General features: G+C 40.4%; 1 protein-coding gene across 1 annotated transcript; it reads left to right on the top strand.

The window, feature by feature from the left end:
• The first annotated feature begins 10,760 nt into the window (after positions 1–10,760).
• On the top strand, positions 10,761–12,926 carry LOC123975357 (trace amine-associated receptor 13c-like). The gene is made up of 3 exons (XM_046056797.1): positions 10,761–10,775; positions 11,724–11,890; positions 12,116–12,926. The coding sequence occupies exons 1-3, from the start codon at positions 10,761–10,763 to the stop codon at positions 12,924–12,926; spliced, it is 993 nt and encodes a 330-aa protein (XP_045912753.1).
• The last annotated feature ends 433 nt before the right edge of the window (positions 12,927–13,359 follow it).

Genomic DNA, 13,359 nt, shown 5'->3' with positions numbered 1-13,359 from the left:
GAGTGTGTACAGGTGTGCTTTATACTCCTCCGGTTATTCCGTCACACCTTACCGTTCTAGCAACAAGCCAATAGGATTGGAGTGATTTCATTCACGTTCAGACCTGCTACGCCTAGAGGCGTTCCCATAGTGTCGTAACCGACGCAGTGTCTCGTTCCCCTTCTCGGGGAACCAGGGTTACATACGTAACCCGAGACGTTGCTGTAGCTCAACAGAGTCTGGGTGTTGCTGTAGCTTAGCAAGGACAACTTCCACTACATTAATTAACCCAAGATTGAATGTAATATGAATAATAATAATAAAAACTAAACTGAAAAAAAATTAACAATATTTTTAACAGCAGTAAATACTGTAATACAGAGTAGAAAATCATCTGCATTAGAAACAAAGAGCAAAGAATAAATTATTTTGTTTAAGAAAAAATCCACAATTAAGGCAACAAGATTAAAATGTTATGTAGGCCTATATCAGGTTTGGGTACTCTGGATGGTTTGCTTTGCATCTGCATTTCCTCAGAGCTCTGAATGGATTTATGTTTATCATCATGAAGCTCTGGTAGCTCTGAGTAACTGGAGATAAGTCCACCTGAAACAAGTATCCTGCTTTCCTACATGGATTACTTTTATTAAAAAATAGAATTAACTGTGGAGAGGCAGTTGTGATATGAGATATGATGTGACAAAAAGGCAGTCCTGCTAGTGGTCTATGTATTTTTCTTTTTTAAACACCACCATGTCCCTTAATCATGAAGATATTCTCCACACTGCTCGGCCACGCACACTCACGCACCGACTGAACGCTTTGTTGATGTGTGTGTGATGACAGAGATCATACCATCAGGTTAAAAGCAGGCGGGAGACTGGTTGTCTAAAGGTCTATGGGACTGTGGCTACCCTGTGACAGATTCAACTTTTATATTCTCGTTTGACAAAAGTCTGGATGTCATATATGGCGCACGCACCCTGGCACGGCGGCACGGCAGGAGAGAGTGAGGGGTGCAGGTGGTCTGGATTCTTCTGTTATTAAAAAAGATTGCTAGACTATATCATCGCTGCCGCTGGTTAAGTTGATAATTAACAGCAGGCATAAACAGCCCACGGTCTGACAGCCAATTTGCTAGTTTAATTTCCACAGCGTGTTCTACAGTGTTGTCAGTCAAATCAATAGGCGTCACGAATGGACCAATTAGCAATCACTATGTGCAGGTAGTGCTCATGGGAGTTGTAGTGTTGTAGTGTCAAATTGCAATTCGTTTATTTCAGATGCTTTTTGAAAAGACTACAATTTTGTCAACACGCCAAAATGGCTAGTGGTAGTGACTGTGTTACCCGCCATGGCTGAAAATCCCCCTGCATTTGGTGGGTTGGCGGGTGTTAATGTCCTGCCCTGAATATAATGCAGTAATCAGATTTTGGACAATGCACATTTGCTTCTTCTATATTTCAGTTGCATTGCATGTTTTCTTGATGTGCATTGTTTCATTTGTTATTCAACATTTCTTGTTGCAAGCTGTTTATCAGAACATTTTTAACAAAAGCTTTCAAAAAGTGATGGAGAGATTCTGATACTGACCTGTCCCCAGCGTCCCCAGTGTAAATGATACCTTTCTGTCAATGCTTTTAAATATCCCGCCCCATCCAGACTGCGTTTTGATCAGTTCACGACAAGTGACATTGACACAAGCTACATTTAGCACACGGCTGCTTGAGAGGCACCCAAGCTTCTCTTCTCCCTCGTCACTCTCTGCCGACAGAGATTAGCAGGCAGGCGAGAATGGGAAAAGGTTCGCCAAAGAGTAAAATGTTTAGGTGCCAGTACTGTATACTGGAACGCACCGCCCCACTTCCAGCACTGACTCTTGAGCAGGTGCAGGTGAAGCCAGATCCTGTGAAGATCAAGGTGGTGGAGGAATAGCTGACACCTACTACCAGGAAACAGTTGCAACGCTTCTTAGGATTTGTCAACTTCTACTGCAGATTCATCAGGGATTACAGCAAGATTGATGCCTCCCTCACTTGCCTTATATCTCCAGCTGTCCAGTTTGTTTGGGATTCGGAGGTAAATGCTGCTTTTGACAAACTTAAGAAACTGTTCACCTCTGCTCCTGTATTAACCCACTCTGACCCCTCCCTGCGGTTCGTCGTTGAGGTTGATGCCTTGGACGTGAGAGCGGGGGCGGGTTTGTCACAACACGCTCTCAAGGACAAGGAGTTACACCCCTGTGTCTTTTTGTCCCGCAGAGAAAAATTATGATGCTGGTAATAAGGAGTTGCTGGCGGTGGTGTGTGTATTGGAGGAATGGAGACACTGGTTGGAGGGGTCCAAGGTTCCTTTTGTGGTTTGGACAGATCATAAGAACCTGGCTTATTTAAGATCTGCTAAGATCTACAAAGATGGTTGCTGCGGCTGTGTGGATGTGGAGACAGTTGTTCAGCAAGCTCTTTGGGATCATCCAGGTCATGGTACGTGTCCTGCTAACAGACTGTTTGTGCTAACCCTACAGCTGCGCACATCGGCCGTGAGGTAGGGTTAGTCTCCCTTGCAGCTAGCAGGTAGGGTTAGCCTCCCTTGTGTTTCTGCAACGTAGCAAACGAGGGCCTTTCCAACAATTGCTAAAAGAGTTAGTTTGCTCCCATTCACACAAAAAAATGGTTATGGCAGAAAAAGCACAGGTGAAAAACAGTTAATTAACAATGGTTCAATTCCATTAAGTGTCCCAGTAAACCACGACAGTGGTACAATAACAGGACCTTGGTCATCAGTTACACCAGTGCTTACCTGCTGTGACATGCCAACATTTTTCTAAATCTTGGAAGGAAAATAAAGCTGTGATTTTTGCAATAATTCTAAGTTGGAAGTGACAGGACTGGAATATCTTGTTTATGTGCCAATCAAAGTTCATGTGGTCAAGGTTGTTTGAGGTGTGGTGTATAACATATGTGCATTTGACCATTACAGTTTAAAATAATACTCAGAGCTGGAGAGAGGCACAGTGAACCCTTAAGGGGAAGTAATGATTGATGGGTGTGCAAAGAGTGAACCCTCCTATGGAATTTGACCTCTGACCCAGTGGTAGGGGGAGTAGAGATTAGTGTGTATGAAGGGACTGTGCCCTTATATGGTATTTAGCAGATACCTAAACATGTCCTATATAAGCTGTGTTCGATGTACAGAGAGACAGAGTGGCCATTGGGCTGGGTCACTCTCCAAGCTGCTGCAGAGCTTGTAATTGATGCTGAATTCCTTGATGTAATAAACTTTTATGATCAAGAACAGTGTCAAGCGGATTTCTTCTACACACTTTATTGCAGCATTATTGTTTGGACACCACAGAGGCTCGCTTAACATTTGCTGCTAAGGGACTGATACACTGCTGTAGTTTTATGGAAATGCTCTCATTATGCATTAAAGGATTATAATAAGATTTTTCATATTGTCTGGATTAAGTTGGAGGACATTAAAAAACAGAAAAACGTGACTTAACGTAACTATTTCACTGGCATGGTAGTATTAAGCCTACTTTTGCCAGTGAAATTTATTAACTACTTTTAGTGCTTCTAGTGTGTAGACTCGCACGGAAAACTTTTAGACTTGCAATCAAAATAAGGCCTATTTGTTTTTAATTACAATCTTGATTTTTGATTGCAGTGCCAGAAACATGCTCTCAAAACAGTTTTTTCTGCTTGCATTAAAAATACACAAAAATACCTTCATAGTCCAGCTGATTTGCTCATATTCTCCCTCAGCAGGACTCTACTCACGGGGGGCGGGGGTATGAACAGAGGTGTGGATGTGATATAAAAACCATCTATGTTAATTGGAAATATAGTGGTATGTTATGTGGTTATGTGGTGGTGATGGGATAGTGTCCCTGAGCAATCCCTGATCCCTGATGTGTGTGTCCATGATCATCAACTCTGTGGTTTATCAGTAAAGGGTCTGAACTCCACTGCAGACTGGAGTCTGTCAACAGACAGACAGATGCTGTCTCCTTGAATTTGTTAGCTTCTGAAACAATTTAGACGCTTTGATGGAGCTCAGGATTGATCAAGAGGACGGCTGCTTTACTCCAAACAGTTTCACTGTATGAACGTGGACTGTGTGTGAGACCTTTTGGATGTGTAGAAGAACACAGAACATGAATTAACATTAAATCCTGACCGGTCCTGTTGGAGTGTTTCATAATAAATGAAGTTATGTTGCAGTCGTTGCGTAAATGTGCACAGCGTCTCTCTTACCATTGGAAAAAATGTGCCCTGAAAAACAACTAAATACTGCGTCATTGACTCTAGATCTGTTTTTTTGGATCAATGGCGCAATCGCTTTCTGCAACCTCAAGATAGCAATGTCCAACATTTTGCCTTAACACATACCATTTTAAGACCAACACTCCTATGGGCGCACAGATGGACGCAAGTGTATTTGCTATGCTGCCCCAGAGACAACACCAAACAACAACAGAGAGAGAAAAGCCACTCCAAACACAAATGCAGTCACATCCAAACCGGACAGTCCTCTTTTGCTCTTAATTATGTCCTTACCAACTTATTTATGTGTATGTTTTTTAACAGTCTTGTGTGTATTTTTCCCTGGGCTCCTCACTTTTCTCCATTTCTCCTTACACATCCTTACCAGACTGTCCATATATACTGCACAACTTGTGTTTCACCCACTTCAATCGTTTTGGACTTGCCATTGACATTCTCTCGCTCCGGTCCCTTAAGAGCATTGTCGGTTACTTGTACTGACGGTTACGTCATTGCTTTTGCAACTGGCATTTTCCTTTTGCTGACCCCAGCATGTTCTTACTAACCCCAGACTCACTGCTGCCAGGGGAGCGGGAATTCCCCTGGGGACTTTCCCCAAGCTAGTGGGCCTCTCCCTGACCATAGCAACCTCACACTACTTCATGTTTCAATATGTTAAAAAAAAATATATAAATATACAGACAGAATTATATAAAAGGCTGATTACATATAGCGTGTGTAAGGATGTGTGTGGTTGAGAAGGTTGGTGGACCCAAATGCAAAGGTTTATTTAAGGCAACAGAAGGCGAGCGCACTTACTTCAGAGTGGCTGAGTCCAGGTAAACCAAAATTTGTATTTAATTACTACATTATGTTGGAAACTGATTTGTGATTTGTGAACTGATTTATCCTCAATTTTCATTTCTATAGCCGACACACATAAAAGTAGGCCAGTTCTTGCTTGTGCTCCTCAGATTGCTATCAATGGTGCACCAACTGTAGCCATACACCTGCACCCTGTTGCCCCCCAGCGCAGTGTGCTTGATTGTATACACTGGACCTGCCCTTCACGGTAGAGTTCAGGAAGTTATCTCCGCAGTTCTTAGGGCCATTCCCTATTTCAAGGGTCATCAAACCGTCGGCTATCTGCCTCCATCTCCCTCAGTCGGCTCCACATGAGCTCTCATGCATCCCAGCTGCCTGTCAGGGAAATACTGACTACAACAAATATAGTATTTCCTCTTGTTCGAGTAGCGTTTGTTGCGTTGACCAGCTTATATAGGAAATTACTGAGCCTTTTAAAAAAATCTATATATTAATGAGCCAATGGGCTTGGGGCTGAGAGGCACAGACAGATGTTGAAAGACAGAGTAATATATTGTAGGTATGGTTTTGTTGGTAGCACAAACACAGTTGCACTGGCATTTTGTATAAGCACAAGTCAATGTATTCATTGTTGCAGAAATATTGTGAGCCAGGTTCAGGTGTGAAGATTCAGACACTGATGAAGACTTAACAACCGAGGAGATACAGTGCCAGCATACAACATGTGAACACATCGAATGCCAACACCATCTGTCTTCCCCCTATAGTTCCTTTAGGTTTCTCCATCAGGTCATCTTTAGCTGGACTTAACCTAGAACAAAAAATCTATCTGATGTTTAGACTCCAATGCTTCTTCATATTGGAATCTATTACTATCCATGAGTTGTACTCTAATCTGTTGAGATAGAAAGTTCTACAACATTCTTGTAGGACTCAACCTTGTAAGATTCCCAGAGAACAGCGATATCTGCTAGCCTGACGCCTGAGCTTCTGTCTCTGCCTTATCAGTCTGTCATCTCCCTAACAAGGACAGATACATGAGAGAAATAACTAGAGCTGGAAGGTCAGTGAACACTTGTGGGGTCAGCTAATGACTCCAAGCTTGACCTGTTTTACCTTTTCCTGTTACATCAATAAGGCCCCCTGAAAATTCATCATGTAATAACAAAGGAGACGGTGTCAGTGAGGGAAAGTTGGTCAACTCAAATTAACAGAAGGAAATTAACAAACTCATCTCCATAGTGATCAGTGTTTGTGTGACTTTGGAAAACATCTAGCTTATCTGTTCATTACCACAGAGACCTGTGTGTTGTGGTAGTAAACAGTTGCAAAACACACACACACACACACACACACAGTTTTTAATGCCTATCACCTTTAATTTGCCTCTGGGTACTGAACAACTCACAGTCTATAGTTCATTACTCAGCCTCTGACGTATCACTGCATTCAGAGGTGCTAAAAAAACAAGATCCCACATGATGCAGCCTCCTCACATCAACACATGATGCAATCATTGCTAGGAGACCCAAAGTTCATTGAGATAAACAGATCTATTATCTGTTAACATTTGCAGCCTTTCTAGCAATTGCTTAAAGAGTTAGTTCACCCAAATCACACACAAAAAACTTTTTTATCACACCTACTTTTTCATTAGACATTTTGACTTATCATGACAGGAATGCTGTATGGTGTTTGGTGCAATTTCAACATGCAACACGTTCAAAATGAATAAATACTGTAGAGAACAGTGCACAAAACACTTCTGGGGTAGGTTGTAACACATGCTGGGGTAAGAGTAAGACAGAAGAAGCAAAAATGGATGCCACACCATATGATATGCTTCAAGAACAAGAATAGTGAAATTAAAGAACAATGTTTCACTCTCACTGTAAAAGTCTGACTGACTCACATGTGTGTATGTAAATTTGTCTACTAGTACAAACTTACATAAAAGTATACTTAATAAACACTTTTTAATGTAACTTATGTAATTAACGAAATCTTTGTACATCTTTAGGTCTAACCAAAAAACATCTGTGAGTGTCTGTGTCTCTATATTCTTAATCAGAGTCATAGTCAGTGTTTTAAGTGGGCCATTACTCACCTGTACGCAGCACTGACACTTCTACATTTTAATCTTTGGTGTACTGGGTCTGGGAATATGCATCACATATTGCCTAAGAAACTACATTTTTATCTAATATAAGTCATAAAATTTTCTCTTCAATTGTATAGATACTAAACAAAATATAGTCTTGGTCAAAAAATTTACTTTCCTACCTCAAAATCAGTTTTTTCTCTATATATTTTGAACGTACCTGTTTACAGACTTGACAACCACAATGCCTGATCAGGGAGGAAGTAGGTAAATACTAAAATGATCACATGACTCCTATCTTATCTCTAATTGGTAGAATTGGTGTTATTACTCTCCCCATGTTACAACCATACCTGGTCTCCCCAATTTATTACTTTTAAAAGTAACAAAACTTTTACGTTTTATGCACAGTAATGTACTGTGATGGTTAAACAAAAAAAGGTGAAGGATATTTTCATGACAAAAAAACTTTTCAAAACCCACCTTCTGTTTTTTCACAAACCACACCCTGTGTATAGTTAGGTAGATTTATTTTGTCACAATATAACAGGTTATAGAGTGAAAGTGAGTTTTTAACTGCTACATAGCAGACAATATACATTAATATATAGCAATTATAAAAATGGTAAACAGAAATAAACTATATTCAGTGGAGCAGTGCTGAGGAAGAATTTGAGCTTAAAAGTCTGATAGCTTGGGGGGAAAAGCTGCTCTGCAGTCTGGTGGAACGGCAGCTGAAACTTCTATATCTCTTCCCAGAAGGCAGCAGGGTGAACAGGCTGTAGCTGGGTGGGTACTGTCCTTTAGTATACTTAAAACAGCTTCATAAACAGATAACAAAAGGACAAAAAGTACAGTGAGGGAGGCTTGGCCTGAGAGAAAGAGGGAGGAGGGAGAGAAAGAGAGGTGTGTTAGTAGCTATTCCCAGTGAGCTAGTGTTAATAGCATTTTTTATTTTAAATAAATTGCCAAGGAAAGTTTTTAATTTCAATTCATGAAAAATTCCACCCAAAAATTATTGGTGTAGTTATTACGTCACTAGGATTGAAAAAGGTGGGGGCATCAATTTTTGGTGGAAGTGTAACAACATAGTGTAAGTGTAACTGTAATTTAATGCTACAACAAAGACTAGATGATGCCTTTAAAAGCATCAGGTGAACAAAGGATGAACATTCACTTAAAAAGTGTTTTTTTTAGTGACAGTATGTGAGCACAAAGATACACCTGAGCAGCAGGTTTGCGAGTAGTGAAAACAAGGACTGGAGTTTAACTTATATGGACTCTAAATGAGCTGAGGTGAATGCATTTGAAGCAGCAGCCTGAAAGTGAAGGCTGTAGAATGGAGTTTAATTTATAAGTGCATTCCTCATTTGATTGGCGATGTTCTGAAAGGTGAACGAACAGATGTGCTGAATTTCAGACAGTAAAAGTCAGTGGCTCCAATATCATTGGTCTTAAAAAGTGGGTGGGGATCGTCCCACTCGCAAACAATGGTTCCGACACCCAAGTAATGTTTAGACACTGTGGTGTCCGAACAATAATGCTGCGATGATGTGTTGAGAAGAAACCCGCTTGACACTGTTCTTGATCATAAAAGTTTATTACATCAAAGAGTTCAGCATCAATTACAAGCTCTGCAGCAACTTGGAGAGTGACCCAGCCTGATGGCCACTCTGTCTCTCTGTACATCAAACAAAGCTTATATAGGATATGTTTAGGTATCTGTTAGGTACCATAGAGGGGTTTGAGTCGACAAAGTAAAAGGTCAACCCCATAGAAGGGTACAGTACTATCTTGAGGTAACAAAACAAGGGGTTAGAAGTCAAATTCTATAGAAGGGTTCAGTCCCTACATAACCACCAATCACTGCTCTCCCCGTAGAAGGTCACTGACCCTCTGTCCTGCTGCTACAGTGCTATTTTGAACTGTTATGAGTCAAATGCACAAATATTGGATACTACAACACATCAACGCTGCATGGGGGGAATTCACTTAGGCCAGTGTCGTGTAAAAAATTCAAGACTTAGGCCAGATAAAAAGGCTTAAACTTAGAATTACCAGTCAGAGATTGATGCAAAATAGAGTCTCATTCTGTGTGACATGAAGCCAGGAAACAACTGATTTTCAACTTCTTTTGGACTTCCTTTTATAGCTTTGTTTTACATCTTCTCTTGGCCCTCTGTTCCCAGATATTTGGGTGTCTCTTATCATCTTCTGACCTTTCAGCATTTGATGTATTGTCATTATTCTTTCACTATGACTGTTGTCTTCTTGGCCTGGCTACTGCTGCTGCTCCCCCTCTATGTGGCCTTGGCATGCTTACTGCTGATCATAATATCTCAACCATAACCTGACTTTGTGCACTGCCTTATTGTGCTCCCTCACTCTGCTGTGTGTCCACTACCTCTGCCCAACAGCACACATGCTTGCTTACACGCAGACGCACACAAGCACAAACAGGTCTTTCTGTTGATTAACACTGTGATTTTAACTTTAGCTGTTTTGTAACATAGTTTTCACACAAATCTGCTTCTACATTCCTTCTACACCAGACTGAGTTCTTCTGTAGGCTGACTTAAATGCTGCCGAGCTGCTCATGTAAATGTGTGATAAAGTAATACCGTATATAATTCCTCTCTCTCTTAGATAAGTTGCAGATCAAAAGAATATTATTTAATTACACTAATACTGTTACTGCACTGTAGATTACTTCAATCAGAGTGTGATTTTGCTCTGTAGTTTGGTTTGCATACAAACATATATATGTAAGCTGTTGATAAGGATCATATTTATGGCCTCTCGCCTTGTTATATTTCTGAACTTCTAGTCCCATACACACCAGCACGTACCTTGAGATCCTCGGGCAGAGGTCTGTTGTCTGTTCCTTTCCCGATCTTATTTGACTTTATTTTATCCCTTTTATTTTATTCTATTTTACTAATTTTATATTTATCTTAAACGTGTATTTTAGTCTTTTCAATGTTTTCATGCTTTTATCTTGTATTGTTTTTGTATTATTGTCTTTTGGGTATTATTGTCTTTGCACTTGTTAAAGCACTTTGTAACTTGTTTTTGAAAAGTGCTCTACAAATAAAGATTATTATTATTATTATTATTATTAAAGTGGCTACTGAATGCATTTACAAACCTGATGTGGAAGGATTCAAAGATTTGGAGCAATGATTACTATATGTATGGCTGCATGTATACATGATTGGTTTTATTTAGTTATATTTTCCTGCGTGTATATCTGTGGATATATGCTCATGTATAGCCTAGCCAACATCTACACATTTATTTAATTTATTACAGCCAAAACATGCAGGAAGTTATGTGGGTCAGAATATAGCAAATATAGTAAATATCATGAAATAAATTAGTTTAGGCTTTGCCTTGGTGCCTAGACCTGCCAACAGTTTCCTATTGTTAGAAGAAGACAAAACACCCCGCATTTCCTTAGACCACTACTGACCTGAGAATCAGCTGCCCTGCCAATCTCCTGCTTCTCTCTCTCTCTCTCTCCTAAAATATCTTCAATATCCATCTAGTCAAGTGTGACTGGTTGTTTGTCTATGTGTGACCCTGCGATGGCTTGGCAAACTGTCCAGGGTGTACCCCGCCTTTCACCCGATGTCAGCTGGGATTGGGTCCAGCCCCCCTGCAACTCTGTATGCAGGATGAAATGGGGTACTAGAGATAGGTAATATTAATGGCGTTCACATTATCAACACTAGTGTTTTCCACAGCCAACTAAAATATCCCCTTTCCTTTATCTCAAGTAAACGTAGCAGCTCAGCAAGTAGCAGTCACTAACAACAACTTACAGTTTCACTCTGTATCACTCATTACTTAAGCTAATAAACACAAATTATATTTGTATATTTCTATAGTATTTATCAATATTCTTGCTTATCTTTGTTGTGTACATGTATGCACTGTAAAAAACAAAAACAAAATCTAAATCTAATAATTATTTTTCTTATTATTTAGGGGAGGCTTCAGCCCCCCTAAAATAGGCCTAACGACATCCATTACACTATTACACAACCATTACATTTTTCCTCTTGCGCACTCTCTAGAGGCAGCTTGCGCACCACACTTTGGGAATCACTGCACTAAGACATTAACTAAGACATGAGGACAGGTGACAAGCAGGGAAGGAACAGAACTAGACCAAATCACCACAAGAATAAACAAGATATGGAACCAAAACCCTAAAAAAAAGACCCCAAATCCCAAAACCATGACATTAATTGAATGGCACAGGACGCACAAAGTACACTCCAAGTGCACTTTTTCCCAAAGGCCATACCTAATGCTGGTGTCACTAGAGCCCATGCATCAGCCAAAACAAAACAAATGCGACCATTTACACCAGAGAGTGATGAAGATGCAGATGCAGAGTGTGACGCATACAGTGAGAGAGGAGGAAGCAACAGACAGATGAAGGGATGAAGAGAGAGATAAATCAGCTGCATGACAGAACTTTGCTGAAAAGGCTGTGAGTCTTCTGCAGCTTCTCCTCTTCTCCTCTCTCTCTGATGATGCAGACCCTGGAGGAAGCTGAACTCTGCTTTCCACAACTCCTCAACACCTCCTGCAAGAAGCGCATTCGCCCTCAGGCTGAAGCAATGCTCATTTACATTGTGCTGTCCTCCATCTCTCTGCTCACTGCAGCTCTCAACCTGCTGGTCATCATCTCCATCTCCCACTTCAGGCAGAGATAAATGTCTTAGCATTGATTATATATATTGTTCTAGTGAGATCTGAGCATTACATCCTGGTGGTTTGTTTATTAACAGTGCTTACAATAGCCACATTTATTATATACATAAAATGGCGTTCAATAGTCATTACTGCTTTTATAAAACAACTACTTCTATTGGTGATAATGATGTCGGTGTTTGTAACATTCATAGTGATGATATTCTCTCCCCTTCAGGCAGCTCCACACCCCCACCAACCTCCTCCTCCTCTCTCTGGCTGTCTCAGACTTCCTCGTTGGCCTCCTTGTGATGCCGTTTCAAATCCTCTTCACAGAGCCGTGCTGGCTCCTGGGTGACCTGGTGTGTGTTTTGTATTATTTTATACCCGCCATCACTCTCTGTGCCTCAGTGGTAAACATGGTGCTCATATCAGTCGACCGTTATGTGGCTATCTGTGACCCTCTGCACTACCCCACCAAAATCACTGCAAAGAGAGTTCAAATCTGTGTTTTCCTGTGTTGGGGTTTGTCTGTTTTCTACAGCATTGGATTTTTATATGATAATGTCAAACAACCAGGGAAGTATAATTCCTGCTATGGAGAATGTGTGATTAACATAATAGGAGCTGCTGACCTTGTTTTAAACTTTGTCATTCCTATCACTGCTATTGTCATTCTGTATACGAGAGTGTTTGCAGTGGCTGTGTCTCAGGCTCGTGCCATGCGCTCCCACATTATATCAGTCACAATGAAGCATTCATCAACTGTAACAGTTAAGAAATCTGAGATGAAAGCAGCCAGGACTCTTGGTGTTGTTGTTGCTGTGTTTCTCGTGTGTTACTGTCCATATTACTGTGTATCTCTCTCAGGCTACGAACTCGTAATTGGTTCTTTAACTGAGATACTTGTGGGTTTAATGATATTTTTTAACTCCTGCCTAAACCCTGTGATCTATGCCCTTTTCTACCCCTGGTTTAGAAAATCTGTTAAACTCATTGTTACACTTGAGATACTGCAGCCTCACTCCTGTGAGGCCAACATACTGTAGAGAGAGACTGTGGAGTGACTGACACGAGACACATGAGCTTTTCTGTGAAGAAGGAAAAGTGTTTTCATGTGCTGTTGCAGAGTCACTAAAGTGAAGAGGACACTGAACAAATACACAAATGGTGTTGTTTTTTTTTATTAATGTTGTGCACATGTATGTTTTGATGTTATCATCGCTCTTGTATCTTTCTTCATTAAAATTCATAGACAGATATTGATTATTTGATCTTTGCAGGAGAGTTTCTCTCTGTCTGCTACAAAAGATTTTTGGATAATCAGTGTTGTTCATGATCACCTCAATGAAATGAAACACATATATTTTCTAATATTCCAATTCAATAAAGTGTTCTTTTCTTCACAAGAAATTACTCTATGTTTGTGTTATATTTTTTTACAAACACACCTCTGGAATTCTTCAGCCTTTTATTGCCGCA

The sequence above is a fragment of the Micropterus dolomieu genome, linkage group LG08 (assembly GCF_021292245.1).
Source record: "Micropterus dolomieu isolate WLL.071019.BEF.003 ecotype Adirondacks linkage group LG08, ASM2129224v1, whole genome shotgun sequence".
In the NCBI taxonomy this organism is placed as follows: Eukaryota; Metazoa; Chordata; class Actinopteri; order Centrarchiformes; family Centrarchidae; genus Micropterus; species Micropterus dolomieu.
This window is presented reverse-complemented; position numbering and strand designations above follow the sequence as displayed.